This window comes from Colobus angolensis, unplaced genomic scaffold (assembly GCF_000951035.1).
Source record: "Colobus angolensis palliatus isolate OR3802 unplaced genomic scaffold, Cang.pa_1.0 Scaffold7, whole genome shotgun sequence".
Lineage (NCBI taxonomy): Eukaryota > Metazoa > Chordata > Mammalia > Primates > Cercopithecidae > Colobus > Colobus angolensis.
In genome coordinates, this window is record NW_012120709.1 from 29393157 (window position 1) to 29413745 (window position 20589).

At 40.6% G+C, this 20589-nt stretch overlaps 1 protein-coding gene across 1 annotated transcript in view; it reads left to right on the forward strand.

Moving 5' to 3' along the window:
- Positions 1–20589, forward strand: part of LOC105501151 (chromosome unknown open reading frame, human C11orf63) — a 71386-nt gene that overhangs the window by 11229 nt on the left and 39568 nt on the right. The window contains exon 3 of the mRNA XM_011926991.1: positions 9732–10251. Within this exon, the coding sequence (XP_011782381.1) occupies positions 9732–10251 (520 nt within the window). The remainder of the gene's footprint in view (positions 1–9731; positions 10252–20589) is intronic.

A 20589-nucleotide genomic window follows, 5' to 3' on the forward strand; every position in this document is an offset into this window, starting at 1 on the left:
ACGCTGTGAGTTTATCAAGAGGATCCAGAAGATTGTAACAAAATTACTAAAGGGATGCTTTAATTCATAACCTTTGCCTTTTTATTTATTTCTACTCCCTGACAAGTTTGAAAATATAGAAAACTTTAATGTAATTTTTTAATATATGGAATTAAAAATAAATGATTTTCCCAACACTTCCATATATTGCTAGGTTTTGCCTGATAGGCCCAATCCAACTAATAAAGTAATGGATTATTAGAATTGTTAGGGCTCATAAAGGCGAGCCAATTCCCTTTATTTATTGTACTGAGAAGGAACCCAAGAACTAGAGTGGTGGAAAGACTTGACCAAGCTCACATGACGGGTTAGTGGCAAAACTTGGACTAGAACCCAGGTGTCAAGACCACTCCATTGCTTTATGATATCACAGCTGCGTTGCAATTTTAATGCTGCTAAATCTGGCATTTAAAATATAAGAAACTTGGCTGGGCATGGTGGCTTACGTTTATAATCCCAGCACTTTGGGAGGCTGAGGCGGGCGGATCATTTGAGGTCAGGGGTTCGAGACCAGCCTGGCCAATATAGTGAAACCCCGTCTCTACTAAAAATACAAGAATTAGCCGGGCCTGTAATCCCAGCTATTCAGAAGGCTTAGGCACAGGAATCGCTTGAAGCCAGGAGGCGGAAGTTGCAGTAAGCCAAGATGGCGCCATTGCACTCCAGCCTGGGGACAGAGCAAGACTTCATCTCAAAAAGCCAACAAAAAACAAAACAAAACAAAACAAAAACATAAAAAGAAGAAGAAGAAGAAACTCTACCTAAAGAAAGTGTAAGAACCTGCACATTTTATAAATCTAGGTCTCTGTCTCTTAGCTATTATTTTGGAGAATGAAAAAAAAACACTCGAGCCTTCCTTAGAAAATGTCTGGCATGAGCACTGTAAACTCTCATTGAATGAGAGGAATTATGTTTCTAAATACTGTGTCATACAGCATTTCCCTTGTGAAGATGCAGTCTTGGTTTCACATGACATAATCTTAATAGAAGTGAGGTACTAGAATTTTACATTGCAATTACAAACATGTCTTCTTTAGATAATTTTCATTTAACTCACAGATTGTTCTTGAATCAAGACTGGTACTATTAAGAACCCAGGAGAAATATCTGGTGTTTTGCAGTCACAAATCTGTTATCAAAGAGAAAAAAAAGGACTTCGGTTGGAATTATCCAAATTGTGTATTTTTATAAATAAAATTCACTAAGTAACAATCCAGCCCCTTTAGTGTGTTTCTATAGACAGTCTTTGACCTTCATTTCATTAAATCATCCTTTTTTCTATTCAAATGCTTAAATTCTTAGCAAAATAAATGCCTGCATTGAATAAAATTTTCTGGATTGCAAATAACCTTCACAAAGCATTTCAGTATATTTGTGGAACCGTTTTATTTCATATTTACAAAAGTGAATTTTTAATCTTTCGGATTTATTTCATTTTATTTACTTAAAAGCTGTTGATAAGAAGATTAAGACGAGCATAGAATTCAGAAATCCTTGGAAGCAATGATCAGTTTTATAGTTCCTTAAAGAAGCATTAAAAACTTTACACTTAAACAAAAATTGAATTTGCTGTTTGTATGCATAAAAGATTTAATGGCATATAAATTGGGAATAATTATTCTGTTTAAAAGGATTAAATTAAATCTAAATCAATAATAACATGTGCAGTTTCAATTTAACTGCCTACTTAAAATGAAGTGACAAATAAATAACAGCTAAATGATTAATAGCAATGCTTTTATTCACCTCCTCAACAGGCAAAATGGCCAGTTATTGAATATTTTATTGTGAGTGCAAAGGATGTTAATTGTACTAGAAACATGCTCTAATTTTAGTAATTTTTTGATTGAATACAATGTTGAATATGAAGCTCTTCATTAAATGGAGATTTTATTTTATTTTGTTTGAAGTTATCACAGTAAGTACTCAAATATGGTCCATTAAAGCCAGCAAATATCATGGCATATGCATGTGAAACCGTCCCCCACTCCCTTCCTCGCTGCCTCCATTTCTAACCTAGGAATCTGAAGAGCAGACCCTGCATCTGCTGTCTGAACAGTAACAAAAGAGTTGTGTACTCATTTTCTGTGTAACCTTTCTATCAAATGGGGAGGAAAAGAGGTGCATGTTTTGTGTGCAGATGATTACTGATGAAAGGGCACTTCACACTCATTTTGTCCCAGTGTGTTGACCTGGACCACAAACACAATGGAACTTCCAAGCACACAAGCTCGGTACAATGGGGTTCTTCAGTATCATGTTCTATTTTGACCATTAGATTTGTTCCTGTGAAGTATTACAGCTTTCCAGGCTCATGATTTTGCAAAACATAACCACCTATTTGTCTCCACATATGGTTTCCATCCAGAAAGGGGAGAAAGGGGATGTTTTAAGATAGTCTTTTCAGGTGTAAATGATGCAACATAATTAAAACTCTTATAAGAGCCACGTCTTCAGGCTCTACCCTTATATATACACATTCTTAGAGTTTCTCTGATTCAAAAACACTTTTCTCAGCCAGAGCAACTCATTTCCTCTAGTGTGTTTCTAAATCCTTTGTACTTTCTAGGTTCCACTTAAAACATCCGTCTTTTCTTTAGTGGGTGATACTGCTTCTACAGCCATTTAAGAATGGAAATTTGGCTTGAACCCAAGTGGCTGAGGTTGCAGTGAGCCAAGATTGCACCACTGCACTCCAACCTGGGCAACAGAGTGAGACTCTGTCTCAGAAAAGAGGAAATTTGCTGAGGCTAGAAATTACAGCTTTTTCAGAAGGTCTAAAATAATTTAATTCTCTGAGTTTTACTTATTCATCATCTTTCAGCAATTGTTCAAATGTTTCATCATGTGAAAGTACTGACGTTTCTTAATCCCATTCCCTAAACTGTGGTTTGGCCATTCTCCACTGTGCCTAAGTCGTGATTAACCATCTTTAAAAGTGGAATTTTAAAGAGAAAAATCCCTTGAGATCCATCACCAGAAGCATAATACACAACAACGGTGTTACGTCACAGGGACTGAATGTGATGCACAGCAAGCAAGGCTAGTGCTGGAGCTGTCTGACACGTGCTTCTACAGCCAGTCCTCATGGAATCCTTACTGTGTGCCAGGGACACAGTTCCATGCATTTAGATTTCTATTTTTTTATTTTTTATTTATTTTTATTTTCTTTTTAGACAGTCTCATTCTGTCGCCCAGGCTGGAGTGCAATGACACAATCTTGGCACACTGCACCCTCTGCCTCCCGGGTTCAAGTGATTCTTCTGCCTCAGCCTCCTGAGTAGCTGGGATTACAGAAACGCGCCACCATGCCCGGCTAATTTTTGTATTTTTAGTGGAGACGGGGTTTCACCATGTTGATCAGGCTGATCTCAAACTCCTGACCTCGTGATCCACCCACCTCGGCCTCTCAAAGTGCTGGCATTACAGGTGTGAGCCCCCATGCCTGGCTGCATTTAGATGTATTAATTTGCATAATCCTCTCAATAACACTGTGAGGTAGGTACTGTTATTTTTTTAAAATTTATTTATTTTTATTGAGACAGGGTGTCGCTGTGTTGCCTGAGCTGGAGTGCAGTGGCACAGTCATGACTCACTGAAGGTTCAACCTCCTGGGCTAAACCATCCTCCTGCCCCAGCCCCCCGAGTAGCTGGGACTACAGGCGCATGCCATAGTACTTGGCTAATTGGTTTTCTTTTTTTTTTTTTTATAGAGACGGGGGTCTCTGTTGCTCAGGCTGGTCTCAAACTCTTGGCCTCAAGTGATCCCTTTGCCTGGACCTCTCAAATTTCTGGGACTACAGACATGAGCCACCACACCTGGCCAGTACTATTATCCCCATTTTATTAATGAGGAAACTGAGGCACAGAAGTTAAATAACTTGCCCACATTCACATAATCTTGTGTGGCACCAGGAAATGAATGCAGGTAGTCTAGGACCCTTGTTCTTAGATGCTCTGCTGTACCATTTCTCAGAACCAAAATAATCCATATTATCATACAGAGAAACAAAGCACCACAATATTACATATGACGGAAGGAGGTCTATAGTCATGACTGTGGAAACTATGTCCTTATCAGCTGATGCTGGTTAAATACCATGACCAGTAGGAGTGCACCAGTTTTCTTAGCATAACTGCAGAGATGGAAACCAGGAAATCTATTTCCTTGAACTGAAGACTACCTAATTTTTAAAAACAGTGGGCATTACTCAGTTATTTATTTTTGCATGAGTCTGTCATAGGATCATAGAACAATGGAGTTGGAATGGACTTTGCAATATCATCTAGCAACTGAATGTGGAAATAAGAGGCTAAAATACTTTTGTGATAAGTCACATCCTCCTGTTTTAAATACCCATAACGTCCTGTATTTCTTTACGAATCTAATTCATTAGTTGATTTCTGTATTACAGTTGGTGCATAAAGCCTGTCCTCCTCATTGAAGAGTAAGATCCAGTAGCCTGCTTCTGTTTTCCTTGCTGCTGTACCTTCTGTGCCTAAGATTCTGCCTGTATGTAGGGAGGTGCTCCGTGCGTATCTGTTGACTGGCTGATCCATTCGTTGATTCACATAAGGCAGACACCGCAACCCACTTTCTTCACTGTCACCTATGGGGATAGCAGCAGGATACAATGCAACATGATGTGCAGGAGCCCGATCCAGAGCAGACTGCCAGGCTCTGTGACCTTGGGAGAGGTACATAAGCCCTCTAAGCCTCAGTTTCCTCGTCTGTTAAATGGGGGTAATAATAGTACTTCCCTCAACATTGTTCCAAGGAAATAAACCTGAAGACTCACGACAAACATTCCCTAGATCATCAAACAGTAACATGTGCTCTCTTTCCACATCTCACTCCTGAGTGAGTAGCAGAACAGTGATCCCCAGTGTTGTCACCTGTGAAAGGTGGCCAGCCCTGCTCTAAACAGTACAAAGTAGAGGATTACCTGTTCTAAGCTTTCCAAAAAGGACTTCATAGCCTCTGTAGATAATCCCTTCCAGAAACTCCTCACTTTGGCTGTCCAAATGTATTTACATCTTACTAAAATCTTTGCTTTCTAATTAACTCTCTGGTTAATTTTGTTAAGCCCGAGGTGCTTCAGGAGTTTGCAACATCCCTCGAGATCAGACCTTTGCTTACCCTTGAGCTGTGCTCCTCGACCTGCCCTCGTCTCACCCTCCATTTTGTCCACACAGAATTTGTTCTATGAAAGCACCACATTGTCTCTGCCTCCACTCCTTTTTACATGCTGTTCCCTCAGGCTAGCATAGGCTTCCTGCCCTTCTTAGCCTTAGCTCTGAGCTACGCCGGCACTTCCTCCAGAAGGCTTTCCCTGACCTCCCAAGATAGGACTGGATGTCCCTCTGTGTCCTGGTGGCCCGGTGCTCCTCATCAGAGCACACATCACTCCAAAGTGTCAATTGCTGTTTCCCGGTCTGTATCCCCCACTAGGCTGTGCGCCCACCGCTTCACCATCTACCACTATTCCTGTAGCTTCATAAGGGCTCAATAAATAAGTACCTGCTGAATCAATGAATGAGCAAATGAATTAAGAAAGTTAAATTCAGTTTTTTTCTTTCAGCACAGCATAAATATGGGAAAATAGCACCTTTCTTTACAAAAAAATCTGTATTTACTTGAAGATATTAATTGCGCTTTCTTCCCCACCTAAACAACCACAGTTGAAACTTATGTTTAATTCAGTACAATTCATATCCCTGCCCTATGATGCTTAAGGGTCAAGTGAAAGGCAGGGACAGGAAACAGCGTGAGTTCCTAGGACAGTACATCACTTGGGAGAAACCTCCCCGTCAAAGCCCCAGAGGCAGGTGACCCTGCAGGGCAGGGAGGGGTTGGGCGTCCCATTTTCTAACAAATGTGGACCATTCCCATTTTGCTGAAGGAGAAGAGCATGTCTCTTCTCTTGTTGGAAAAGGAGGAACCACTTATTTCAAGAAGTTCCTCATCACAATATGTGACCTAAAAAATTCAAAGTGACAATTCAGCAAGGCGTGACAGTTTTGGCTTTTTGCTCCAGTTTTTGCTTTACATCAAATCAAAGAAACCCGGGTCCACATTAAGAAAAGTAAATTAACATTAGGGGGGACCATTAGTTTGTTTACCCAGCATACAATTATGTCCTCTGTAAACGGGAATATCAAATAGCATAAAAAGCCTAGGTGATTTACATTTTCTTTTTGATTAGAGGGTTGCATCTACTGTACTCAAGGATGGAAAATCTCTCCCATTTAGCTTTTTGAAGATCAAAGAGGCCATTAAATATGCCATATTACCAGCTTATTTTTTTGTTGTTGTTGTTAAGACTGGGGGTGCTGTACAAATTGAGATTGTCATGGGGAAAAGGGAGACTTTATTTTGGGTCACATGAACTGATTATAGGCTAGTTCGTTTTTCTCAGGCAGGACCGTCTGCTTAACCTTTTCTTCAGATAGGCCCCTCCTGCGGTGTCCAGTGCATTCTGACTATCGACTGAGCTACGCGTGCATAGCTGACAGCCAAGAGGCTATGAACCTTTCAGTGAGCTGTGATCTGGTCTGATTTGAAGCCTCGGAGATCTTTCTGTAGTACGTTAGATACACTCTACAAAGGCAAAATGAAGTGAAAAGCAAAATCACTGAAAAGAAGAATGAACCTAATATAGGTATTTAGTCAAGATAAAACCTTGCTTTCCCCCAAAGAGAAGCAGTCCGAAGCAAATGTTGTCTAGGCAACAATTCACAGTTCTCTTTCTAAACAGCCAGATGTCTATACAGTCATGCATTGCCTGATGACAGGGGTACGGTCTGAGAAATTTGTGGTTAGGTGGTTTCAGCATTGTGGGAACATCATAGAGCGTACTTATACAAACCTAGATAGTACAGCCTACTACACACAATTTGTACAATGTGTTACTGTACTAAACACTGTATGGAATTGTAATACAGTGGTAAGTATTTGCGCATCTAAACATAGAAAAGGTACAGTAAATATACAGCATAAAAGTTTTTTAAATGGTACACCTATATAGGCACCCACCATGAATGGAGGTTGTAGGACTGTACGTCTCTCTAGGTGAGGCAGTGCGTGAGCAGGGAGCAAATTTCAAGGCCTAGGACGTCACTGTAAGCTACTGTGGACCTCAGAAATACTGAACACTTAAACTCTTCTAAATGTATTTTTAAAAATATTTCTTCATTAGGCCGGGCGCGGTGGCTCATGCCTGTAATCCCAGCACTTTGGGAGGCCGAGGCGGGCAGATCACCAGGTCAGGAGATCGAGACCACGGTGAAACCCCGTCTCTACTAAAAATACAAAAAATTAGCCGGGCGTGGTGGCAGGTGTCTGTAGTCCCAACTACTCAGGAGGCTGAGGCAGGAGAATGGCTTAAACCCAGGAGGCGGAGCTTGCAGTGAGCTGAGATCATGCCACTGCACTCCAGCCTGGGCGACAGAGCGAGACTCCCGTCTCAAAAAAAAAAAAAAAAAAAAATTTCTTCATTAATAAATTGACCGTAGCTACTGTAACTTTTTTACTTTAGGCACTTTTAATTTTTTTTGACTTTTTCACTCTTTTGTAATAACACAGCTTAAAACACAAATACATTGTACAGCTGTATAAAACTTCTTTATATCCTTATCTGTAAGCTTTTTTCTGTTTTTTTTTTTTTTTTTTACTTTTTAAACTTTTTTGTTAAAAACTGAGACACCAACACACACATTAGTCTAGGCCCACACAGGGTTAGGATCATCAATATCACTGTCTTGCCTGTCTATACCCTGTCTCACTGGAAAGTCTTCAGGGACAGTAACACACATGGAGCTGTCATCTCCTAGGATAACAAGGCCTTCTTCTGGAATCCCTCCTGAAGGACCTGCCTGAGGCTGTTTCACAGTTAACTGTTTAAAAAATAAGTAAGACTGCACTCTAAAATAATGATAAAAAATATAGTGTAGTGACTGGGCACAGTGACTCATGCCTGTAATCCCAAAACTTTGGGAGTCTGAGGCGGGTGGATCACAGGAGGCTAGGAGGTCAAGACCAGCCTGGCCAACATGGCAAAACCCTGTCTCTACTAAAAATTTTAAAAATACAAAAATTAGCCAGGCATGTTAACACACACTTGTAATCCCAGGTACCCTGGAGGCTGAGGCACGAGAATCACTTGAACCCGGGAGGCAGAGGTTGCAGCCAGCCAAGATCACACCACTGCACTCCACCCTGAGCAACAGAGCAAGACTTGTCTCAAAAAAAAAAAAAAAAAAAAAAAAGGATAGTATAGTGTATTAGCCTGTTCTTGCATTGCTACAAAGAAATACCTGAGTGAGACTGGGTAATTTATTTTAAAAACGAAGTTTAACTGACTCACACTTCCATAGGCTCTACAGGAAGTATGATTCTGGCATCCGCTTGGCTTCTAAGGAAACCTCAGGAAACTTAGAATCATGGCAAAGGCAAAGGGGGAGCAGGCCTCTTATAGCAGAGCAGGACCGAGAGAGGGTGGGAAGCTGCTATGCACTCTTAACCAACCAGATCTCACCATAACTCCCTCACTACTCAGTACCAAGGGTGGATGGTGCTAAGCCATTCATGAGAACTCTGTCCCCGTGATCTAATCACCTCCTACCAGGCCCTACCTCCAGCGTTGGGGATTACAGTTTGACATGAGATTTGGGTGGAGACACAGCTCCAAACCATATCATATAGTAAATACAAAAGCCAGTAACATAGTTGTTGATTATCATTATCAAGGATTATGTGCTGTATATAATTGTATGTGCTATACTTTTATAGGACTGGCAGTGCTGTAGGTTTGTTTATACCAGCAGCACCACAAACATAATGAGCAACACATTGTACTATGATATTCCAAGGACTACAGCGTCACTAGATGACAGGAATTTTTCAGCTTTATTACAGTATCATAGGACCTCAGTCATATATGTGGCTTGTCCTTGACCAGAACATTGTTAGTCAGTGTATGAAATGTATTACCAGCCAAAGTGTGAAACACAGTTTTAGCTTCACCAGCTAAAATACTGAGTCATTGTTCTTGTACATAAGTAATTGCATTCATTGAACCACAGTGATTATTGGTTTAACATTATAGACATTTGTTTTTCAGTTGTTTTCTGACACTTAATTATCCATTTTTATTCCATATTTCAATGAACTTGGACAATTAAGGCCTTTAGCCCTTATGTGTAGTGTGTGGGTCTAATTGGGGCCTGGGATCTGTCTTTATGTTTATTAATTATTTATTTTAAGAGACAGGGTCTCACGCTGTCTCCCAGGCTGGAGTGCAGTGTCATGATTATAGCTCACTGTAGCCGCTAACTCCTTAGCTCAAGCAGTCCTCCCTCCTCAGCCTCCTGAGTAGCTGGGACTACAGGTACTACACCATACCCAGCTAATTTTTTTAAAAAGTTTGTTGCAAAGATGGAGTCCTACTGTGTTGCCCAGGCTGGCTTTGAACTCCTTGCTTCAAGCGATCCTCCTGCCTTGGCTTCCCAAAGTGTTGGGATTACAGGTATGAGCCACTGCACCCTGCTGTGATTTGTGTTTAACATACAGATAATAAAAGGAAAACTATAGGAGAAAGACTGAGGTTGATTTCAAATAAAATGATCAACTGACTATAAGAAGTGAATTTATTTTAATTAAGGACTTGACATTTCTCTTCTGCCTTGGGCAGGCAACAACCAATAGAAGACAAATATTCAGACCTCCGCTATGACCCGAACTGGAAGAGTAAGAAGGAGGAAGGTCAGCTGCTGTCTGTGGAAGCGTTGCCGGAGTCCCCGGACAGCTCTTTAGAAAATCTGCCTTTGGCTCCCCTCTACCCTTCCCAGGAGACGTCAGTGGAGCTCTCCGGGGGAAAAGGCGAGCAGAAAGAGAGTCCACAGAGTGCAGCTTCTTTACTTGGTAGTGAATTTTTAAGCCCAAACTATGAGCGTGGTGCCGGTCGCAGCAAGCCATTTTCAGAGCTGAGCCACAGTGACCTGGAGGAGAAGTCGAGCAGCCTTTCTCAGTACGGGAAGAGCTCGAGTTCACATAACGAGGTTTTCCTGCCGGGATCACGTGGCCCTCGGCGAAGGAAGTCCAAACAACATTTTGTGGAAAAAAACAAGCTCACTCTGGGATTACCCACCCCTAAAATGGACTCTTATCTTCAACTTCACAATAAAAAAAGAGGGGAATCTTATCCAGAACAGGTACGTAGTGGCTACTTTAAGTTATCTTCTGGAACATTAAACTAGAATTTACGTTTGTTTGAAATGTCTACATACCACTTCCTTTAGGATGACAATAGCAGCCACCTAGCTGGGTAAAACAAATGCTTCCACAGCATACCCTGTATGTTTATGTTTATATTTATTCCACAAATTCTTATGACCAAAACAAAAGCCACCAATGGTTTACAGTGTAATTGCTACAAGTCAATTATTGCTATGTCAATTATTATATCCAAAATTGCTATAATTACTATAAGTAATTATAAGTGCGTTACTATGTCAGTTATTATATCCAAAATTCTCCATTCAAAGAAATATAGAACTTTTTAAAACTGCGTTTTCCAAATGATGAAACATAGAACTTAAGCATTTGATTCCCTGTGTTGATTACCTTTGTTACCACCGCAGCAGAGGTTTTCAACCCCGTTAAATGCCCCAGCACATTCTGGTTAACGTGGAACATGCCCCGGCTCACATACAGAAGCGATTCTCAACTCAAATTGTGTATACATATTGGGTGGTCGGGGAGAGGGTAGGGTACAACATAAGGTGGGTTTTTTTTTTTTCAATCTTCAGATGTTTCTATAAACTCCATTGAAAATCACATCATTTGTTATTGTCCTGTGTAAATGATATGATATAATTAAACATTAGTCGCTTTATTTATAAAATTGGGACAGTAATAAATGCCTTGTCTTCCTCATCAAGTCATTTTGAGAGTAAATTCTCTCCCACATGATGGATTCAAAACCTTTTGGAGCCAGTAAACTTAGTTCTATTTCACAGGTGCATATAAAGATCTTATCCGCCCACCTCCTATGGGTATGTCCAGGGATACAGGACAAGAATGGGGTTAGAAAGGTAGAGTCCACCACTCTTACTGGAAAAAGAGCTTGATATTTATCACCTGCTAACATGAGGTCATTTTCAAATACAAAGGAGAGGTTATTATGTTAAATGTGGTTGCCCTTAGACCTATTCCAAATCCCAATTGGTATTTTTTTTTTAACATACTCTAACCTGTTCTAACCTCTAAGCATTTTCTAACAGAACAAAATAGATGAGGTGGATGAACATTTGTGGTTTTTATTCAGAGACTCCCTTTTTTGTCTTAAAGAATTATGTCTGGTGGCGCGTTGGCTCATGCCTGTAATCCCAGTACTTTGGGAGGTCGAGGTGGATCACTTAAGGCCAGGAGTTCAAGATCAGCCTGGCCGACATGGTGAAACCCATTTATACCAAAAATACAAAAATTAGCCGGGTGTAGTGATGATTACCTGTAATCCCAGCTACTCGGGAGGCTGAGGCACAAGAATCACTTGAACCCGGGAGGCGGAGGTTGCAGTGAGCCGAGATGGCACCACTGCACTCCAGCCTGGGTCATAGAGTGAGACTCTGTCTCAAAATAAATAAATAAATAAAAATAAAGAATGATGTGAGATTTGGGCTTAAAAATACTTTAATTAAAAAATAAAAATAAATAAAATTCAAAAAAATTATGTCACATCTTTGCCATTGTAGTAGTAATTAAATGAAATAGGTGTAGTATATCTAGCTGAAATAGTTTAAAAACTAGGTGAATTCAAGCAGTTGTTAGTATTTTTACCCAATTTTAGATGTTAATATACTCTTGTTCCATAAAACATGAAATTTTGAATTTTGCATGATTGCTCATTTAAAAATGTAAATAAATTCAACAGTCCAATATCTTTGAAAAAAAATTTCTATTGAGACAGGGTCCGGCCTTTCACCCAAGCTGGAGTGCAGTGGCACGATCATAGCTCACTATAACCTCAACCTCCTGGGCTCAAGCAATCCTCCTGCCTCAGCCTCGGCAAGTAGCTGGGAACACAGGCGTGCACCACCACATCTAGCTAAATTTGTTTTTAAGTGTCTTTGTAGAAATGGGGATCTCATCATGTTGCCCAGGCTGACCTCAAACTCCTGGGCTCAAATGATCCTCTTACCTTGGCTCCCAGAGTGTTGGGATTACAGGCATGAGCCACCATGCCTGGCCTGAAAAATGTTTATAGCCAGTAATTTATCTCAAACTAGGACAATATTTTTCATTACTAAAAAGTGTTCTCAAAAGAAGCTGATCTGGAAGGAGAATATTTGGGGTTTTTCTTCATTTAGAAACTCCCTTTTTCGTCTGAGATCAAAAGAAATAGTTCTATTTCCAATAATAAAAGGGAGAAATATTTATTGTGAACTCTTTAATTGTTGATTTATTAATCGCTAGTTTTGTTAGTAGTTATAAATTAATTTACTAAACAATATTAGGGAGTATTAATTGTCAGTGATTCCACAGCTTAATTTTCTTTTCTTTGTGCCGTGGAGGAAAGTTTCTTTAAGTTCTTATATTACTCTCTGAAGGGGCCATTGACTTTTCCCAACACTTTCTCCAAGTTCAAATATCTAAAGGCTAATTGTATTTAAAATTGTCCCTTTACCATTTTCCAACATATATGTACTTCTTGCTCCTATTATTACTATTATATATATATATATATATTTTTGAGATGGAGTCTCGCTTTGTCACCCAGGCTGGAGTGCAGTGGCACAATCTGCCTCACTGCAAGCTCTGCCTCCCGGGTTCACACCATTCTCCTGCCTCAGCCTCCCGAGTAGCTGGGACTACAGGCGCCCGCCACCACGCCCGGCTAATTTTTTGTATTTTTGGTAGAGACGGGGTTTCACCGTGTTACCCAGGATGGTCTCAATCTCCTGACCTTGAGATCTGCCCGCCTCGGCCTCCCAATGTGCTGGGATTACAGGTGTGAGCCACTGTGCCTGGCCGCTCCTATTATTTTTTTAAGAGATTACTCCTATTATTTTTTTGAGACGGGGTCTTGCTATATTGCTGGAGTGTAGTTGCTATGCAAGATTCGATCATCACACCCTGCAGCCTTGAACTCCTGGGCTCAAGTGATCCTCCTGCCTCAGACACCTGAGTGGCTGGGACTATAGGTGTGCATCACTGACCTGGCTTCCTATTATTTTAAAAAGAATAGGAATGAATTTGACCTAACAGTGACATAATGATATGTGTGATTTAGTGAATTCTAGTCAGTAGCATAAAATGATGTGGTTTTTTTTTTTTGTTTTTGAACCATTATTCATATGTAGACGTGTGTGTGTCTCTCCTCCCGATACAGATTATATGTTCCCTAGGGGCAGGAGCTAGGGTTTGTGTTGATTTTTAATCTTCACAGTCACCAGCCTAATACACTGAAAAGGCTGAGTAAACATAAGGGAAATTAAAAATGTATCTCTTCCATCACCTCCAAACTGTCTACTCTTTATTATAACCTGAAGTTTATATGGGGGGAATGGCATTTCTAGAGCAGTAGTTTGCAAACCTGGCTGGATATCAGAATCACCTGAGAATTTTTTAAAAGTGCTTTGTTTTGGCCAGGTGCTGTGGCTCATGCCTGTAATCCCAGCACTTTGGGAGGCTGAGGTGGACAGATCACCTGAAGTCAGGAGTTCGAGACCAGCCTGACCAACATGGAGAAATCCCATGTCTACTAAAAGTACAAAATTAGCCTGGCTTGGTGGAGCATGTCTGTAATCCCAGCTACTCGGGAGGCTGAGGCAGGAGAATCGCTTGAACCTGGGGAAGCGGAGGTTGCAGTGAGCCGAGATCACGTCATTGCACTCTAGCGTGGGCAACAAGAGAACCTCCGTCTCAAAAAAAAAAAAAAAAAAAGTGATTTTTTTTTGCCTCATTCAGACCAATTTAAATCTCTGAGAACCTGAGCATCAGTTTTTCTTTTTTGTTTTTCATAAAGCTCGTTGAGTATTTCTAATGCGAAGCCAGGTTTGAGAAGCATTGTTCCAGACTAGAGCAGTAGTTCTCAGCCTTGATTTCACACTGGAATCACCTAGAGAATTTAAAAAATATTGATTCCCTGGATGAACCACTGAAATTGCAATTCAGCTCATCTGGGCTGCACTCTATGGGGAGTCAGCCACACTCCCCAGGTGATTCCAATATTTAGCCAAGATTGAGAATCACCGATCTAGAGCAGTGGTTCCCAAACATTAGAGTGCACCAGAATCATCTGGAGGGCTTATTTTAAAAGCTTGCTAGACCTCATCCCCCACATTTCTGATTCAGCAGGTGTAGGGTGGGACCCAGGTGATACTGCTGCTGCTGTCAGGCCTACACTTTGAGAACCACTGATCTTTTGCTTCTCACAATTTAAAATACTTATGAACCACTTTAGCCTCTTGTTAAAATACAGATTGTGATCCAGTAGGTCTGGGGTGAGATGCAGAGTGTGCATTTCTAACAAGTTCCCAGGAGATGCAAGGCTGCTGGTCCATGGACCACCCTCTGATGAGCAAGGGGCTAGAACAGAGAACACAAAGGTTTTATCAAAATCTAAAAGTCAAAGTTGTGTAAGTCATTATCTACAGAGCATTCATGTTTCCCATGGCTAAGAGGATTATTCAGTTGATTTGTGGGTAGGAGGCGGGAAAAGTGTGGAGGCTTTTGTTTTGTTTTGTTTTGTTTTTTGTTTGAGACAGGGTCTCACTCTGTTGCCCAGGCTGAAGTGCAGTGGCGCGATCTCAGCTCACTGCAGGCTCCGCCTCCCAGGTCCAAGCAATTCTCTTGCCTCAGCCTCCGGAGCAGCTGGGATTACAGGCACCCGCCACCACGCCTGGCTAATTTTTGTGTTTTTTGGTAGAGATTTCAGGAAATCCTAGAAATCAGTAAGAAAAAGACCAAATTCCAAGGAAAAATACACAAAAAGTATAAATGAACAATCTGTCAATAAGCAAGGATAATAAAGAAAGCTCTGGAAATTAAGAGCAATGAGAGGAACAATCTGTGAATTGTTCATTTATACTTTTTGTGTATTTTTCTTCGTTAATGAAAGTTAACAAAGAAAAGTTAATATATATGGTTATTACACATATAAGAGGTTACCCAGTCTCAGCCTATTAGAGAAATGCAAATTAATACTATAATGGGATTCCATTTTTCAACTGTAATTAAACTATCAAAATTCTGTAAGTTTAATGACCCTGTGGGCAAAAAAGTACAGTCAAGCTGGTGAGAGAATAAATTAGTATAACCAGTATGGAGGACAATTTGTTAATGTCTACTTAGAACACAAATATACTCCTTGAGAAAGTAAAACATAATGGCTAAGAGTATGGACTCTGGAGCCAGGTTGGTTGGCACTGCCACCTGCTAGCTGTCTGACCCTCTGCAAGTTACTAAACCGCTCTGTGCCTCAGTTTCCCCATCTTTAAAATGAGGACAATAATAGGACTTTGCTCATAGGCTTATTAAGAAGATTAAATAAATGAGTTAGGCCGCACACAGTCACTCATGCCTGTAAACCCAGCACTTTGGGAGGCCAGAGCGGGCAGATCATTTGAGGTCGGGAGTTTGTGACCAGCCTGACCAACATCGTGAAACCCGTCTACACTAAAAATACAAAAATTAGCTGAGCATGGTGATGTGTGCCTGTAATCCCAGCTACTTGGGAGGCCGAAGCAGGAGAATCACTTGAACCTGGGAGGCAGAGGTTGCAGTGAGCCAAGATTGCACCACTGCACTCCAGACTGGGTGACAGAGCAAGACTCCGTCTTAAATAAATAAATAAATAAATAAAATAAAACAAACAAATAAATAAATGTATAGAGAGTGCTAAGATCAGTGACTGACCCATAGCAAATATATAGGTATACATGTAAGTATAAAAGTGTTCAAAATTATTATTTTTATTTGACCCAACACATTTTGCTCCAGGAATTTATCCTAGATATTTGTGTGCAATTTTGAAATCACATCTGTACAAAATTGTTCATTTCAGCCTTATTTGTAATAGCAAAAGATTGGAAACCACCCCAATATCTGTCATTTGGGGAGTAAATAAGTTATGGTACACCCATACAGTAGAGTACACAGCAGCTGTTAAAAAAAAATAAGGACACTCTCCATGAACTATAAGGGATAACTTACCAGGATTTCTTATTAAGAAAGAAATTCAAGGTGCAGTATGTGAAAAGTGGAGAGGGGCCAGGTGTGGTGGCTTATGCCTGTAATCCCAGCACTTTGGGAGGCCGAGGTAGGAGGATCACTTGAGGTCAGCAGTTTGAGACCAGCCTGGCCAACATGGTGAAACACTGTCTCTACTAAAACATACAACAATTAGCCGGGTGTCATGGTGGGTGGCTGTAATCCCAGCTACTCAGGAGGCCCATGAGAATTGCCTGAGCTCAGGAGGCAGGGTTGCCCGTGAGCCGAGATGGCAGCACTGCACTGCAGCCTGGGTGACAGAGTGAGACTCTTGTCTCCAAAAAAAACAAAAACAAAAAAAAACAATGCAGAGGAATAAAAATATATATTACATTTGCATGGCATGCATAAGAAATTGTGGAAGGCTGCAAAAGTAGTTAATTGTAAGGGGTGGAGGGGAAATGGGCGGGAGCACAACTTTTTACTGTGTACCTTTTCAAATCTATTAATTTTGAACCATGCTTATGTATTACCTTTTAAAAATTAAAATGGAAAATAGCAACAAAAATAGGAGGAGACATTTATAATATAAATTTTGCAGTAACTGATATAATTTCACACCCCCGATTCCTCACCCCCCTAAATTGCATGTTATGCTTGTAATTAATGCTTAGGGTAGAAACCGTTGATTTTTAAAGTCAATTGTTCTGCAATCTTTTGCCATTTTGCATAGATCTGCTGATTGTACATTAAAATACATTGGAAAAATCACCTTTGAATACATGACAAAATCTTAATCACATGATGTGTGAAGCGAGGAACCGATATAAAAACCAGCACACACTAGAGGGCACCTAAGTATCACGGTCAGGCAGGAACTTCGCTGGTGAATAATCAGTTCTTACTTTTATTCATGATTTGTTCACTAGCCTAAAGTATTTGTCCGAAACTCATTCCACTTTGAGTCCATTTGTAATCCACCGTTAAAGAAAACTGTGTTTTGAAAAATGAACTACCTTTCTATCTTGATTCTAATGTTACTTTAAAGACTGATGAAGATGAAATTTAGTATGGGTTTAGAAAAGAGTTAGAAATGCTTTATATGTGTTATTCAACTCTTTCCCTGGAAAGAAATTACACATCATTTACAAATGTGATATGGTTATTGAATGGCCTATAGTCAAGATAATATAAAGTCACAAACAATTCACAGTCCTACCTTCGATTAACACATCTTTGTGGCTGTTGCTGAGACAGCAGGTCAGTCAGCCAACAGATATTTATTGAGCACCAAATATGTATTAAATATTAGGTACTCTTCTCAATGCTGGGATATTAACAGAAAACAAGACAGGCAGAGCTCCTATCTTGAAGGAGTTTACATTCCAGTCATACAGCAAAGATTAGAACCATGTAACAAAATAATTTCAGATACTGATAATACCTCAAAAGAGATTGAATAAACTGTATTTAAGAAAGTAATGTGGCTCACGCCTGTAATCCCAGCACTTTGGGAGGCCGAGGCAGGCAGATCACCTGAGGTCAGGAGTTCGAGACCAGCCTGACCAACATGGAGAAACCCCATCTCTACTAAAAATACAAAATTAGCCAAGCGCATGGCTGTAATCCCAGTTACTCAGGAGGCTGAGGCCGGAGATTCACTTGAACCCAGGAGGCAGAGGTTGTGGTGAGCCGAGATTTCACCATTGCACTCCAGCCTGGGCAAGAAGAGCAAAACTCCATCTCAAAAAAAAAAGAAAAAAAAAGTAATGAAAGGGAATAAAGTCCTTTATTTAATAAAGTGGTAACTTTAATAAATAAACTGAGGATCAGGTGCAGTGGCTCACGCCTGTAATCCCAGCACTTTGGGAGGCTGGGGTGGGCAGATCACCTGAGGTCAGGAGTTGGAGACCAGCCTGGCCAACATGGTGAAACCCCGTCTGTACTAAAAATACAAAACTTACCTGGGCCTCATGGTGTGCACTTGTAATCCCACCTACTCAGGAGGCTGAGGCAGGAGAATCGCTTGAACCTGGGAGGTGGAGGTTGCAGTGAGCCGAGGTCTCGCGACTGCACTCCAGCCTGGGTGACAGAGTGAGACTCCATATAAAACAAAAATAAAAAGTAAACTGGGATGTCTAGCCAGGTGCTTGGGGAAGGTCTCTCTGAGGACATATCATTCAAGTGGAGGTGCGAATGGACGAGAAGGAGAAAAGTATGCAAGATCTAGAGGAAGAGCTTTGATTGGCCCCATCCCTGGTAGCAGCGTTTTGGCTAGGGAACAACGAAATATTGTGGGAGAAAAACTAAAACCAAAACAAAATACTGATTTAAGAGTCAATCTTGGATTCAATCCTGGCTCTTCAGCATAGCCCATATCAGCTCAACCTCATCTCCACCAAAAAAATGCAAAAGTTAGCTGGCCATAATGGGGTACGCCTGTATTCCCAGCTACTCCAGAGGCTGAGACAGAAGGATCGCTTGAGCCGGGAGGGCAAGGCTGCAGTGACTGGATCTCACCACTGCACTCCATCCTGGATAACAGAGTAAAACCCTGTCTTGAAAAAGGAGAAAAGAATCAAAATTAAGAATAAATAAAAATAAACCTCACCTCACCTTCCTCATCTATATATGGCGGAAGCAAACAAGGAATATATGATATGCTTTGGAGGGCTATTTGAAGAATGTATACAAAGCTACTGACTCGGGGCAGACACTCCGTGAAGGGAAGCTGTCGTTACCACCAGACACTCCTCACACCACAGGAGAAGATGCCACTCAGGGAAGAGGCTCTTCTAACCAGCTTTCTCTTCTTTTAAGGCTACATTGCCTCAAAATGAAAGAGATATAACTTCAGACAGAGTAAGAACAAAGTGTAGGCAAAACAATAACGTCCACATGCCCTAGGAGGCCATTCGATGGTAAGACTCTCAAAAGACTGCCTACCTAGGCGGCCTATCCAGGTACACCGCACGCTCACCATGCTATCTCTCGAGGGTCCCCCGTCAATCAAACAGGTCCTAGGGATTACAGAACCCTACAATCTTGTATGCAACTAGTTGACAGTATTTAACAGTTGCATGTGGTCTCAGATACTGTTTCAAATATTTACACTTTACAATAAGGAATTTATTAATAACCCTGGATCATATATTTGGTACTTTAGTTTTGAAGGACAATTTCATAGGGCAATTCTTTCAGCATTGCTTAATGTGACACCGTGTTACCTTCAAGATAAAATTCAAACTCTCAGAGTGGTACGAAAGGCCCTTCCTGACCTGGCTCCTTTCTCCTCCTGTAGCCTCATCTTTCATCACTCCCTACTTGTGTCTCACGCCTGGCCATACTCCAGGAACTTGCGGAGCCCAGACCCAGCATTTCCTTTAGCCCCTTCTTTGTTCATGCTGATGGGCTACTCTTGCCTTGGCTTGTTTGCTTAGGAAAACCTTATTCTCCTTTTGAGATTCAGCTCATATGTCTCTGCCTTTGTAAAGGCTCTTTGAAGATCCTCCTTCCACCACCTCCCTCATTCCTGAACATCTCCCGCAGAACCCATAACTCCGCAGTGCTCGGTCTTCATCATGTACAGATGACTGCTTCTTAAGATCATGGGCTTGTTCATCTTTGAATTCCCAGATCCTGGCGTACAGCAAGCACTAGCTAATAATTTGATGAAGAAATGTAAGTTTTAAATAGTTTTTCTTTGGTACAAAATTTCATTGTTTTCAAAATGAAAAAAGGAAAAAAAAGCAGAGGCGGGGATTAACAAGAACTTGTGCAGTTAAACACCAGAATTTGAAGTCAAAAGACCTGATTTGAGTCCCATTTGGAGCCATGGCAAATCACAAACTCTTATTCTTATTCTTCCTCATTAAAATTACAAATGTTTGCCTTATACCACAGACTCAGGAGTGTTGAGATAATCAAATGAGATATGCTATGTGAAAGCTTTTTATAATCTTACAGCCCTATATAAATATAAGTTATATTTATTATTGAATGTTTGGTTTAAATTTACAGTCAGTCTCCTAATGCGGAAGGTTACCACCTAAAGGATATCTTGCTCTTTCTCATAGTTTTAAATTTAGTGAAACTTTTGGTTGTTTATAAGATTAAGCTTTACCTTGATTTAAGTTATGGTCATCTTTTTGTAATTATATTTGGTTAGAAACATAGAATCCTTTTCTTATAGGATTCTTCCAGGTTGGTGGTGTTTTGAGTCTCACCTATCCTATTATACTTACAAAAATTATTCTTCTACAGAATAGGAACTCTACAGATGTTCATCGATTGATAAATTTTCTTATTTTGCCCTCTGCTATTACTACAAGAGCACT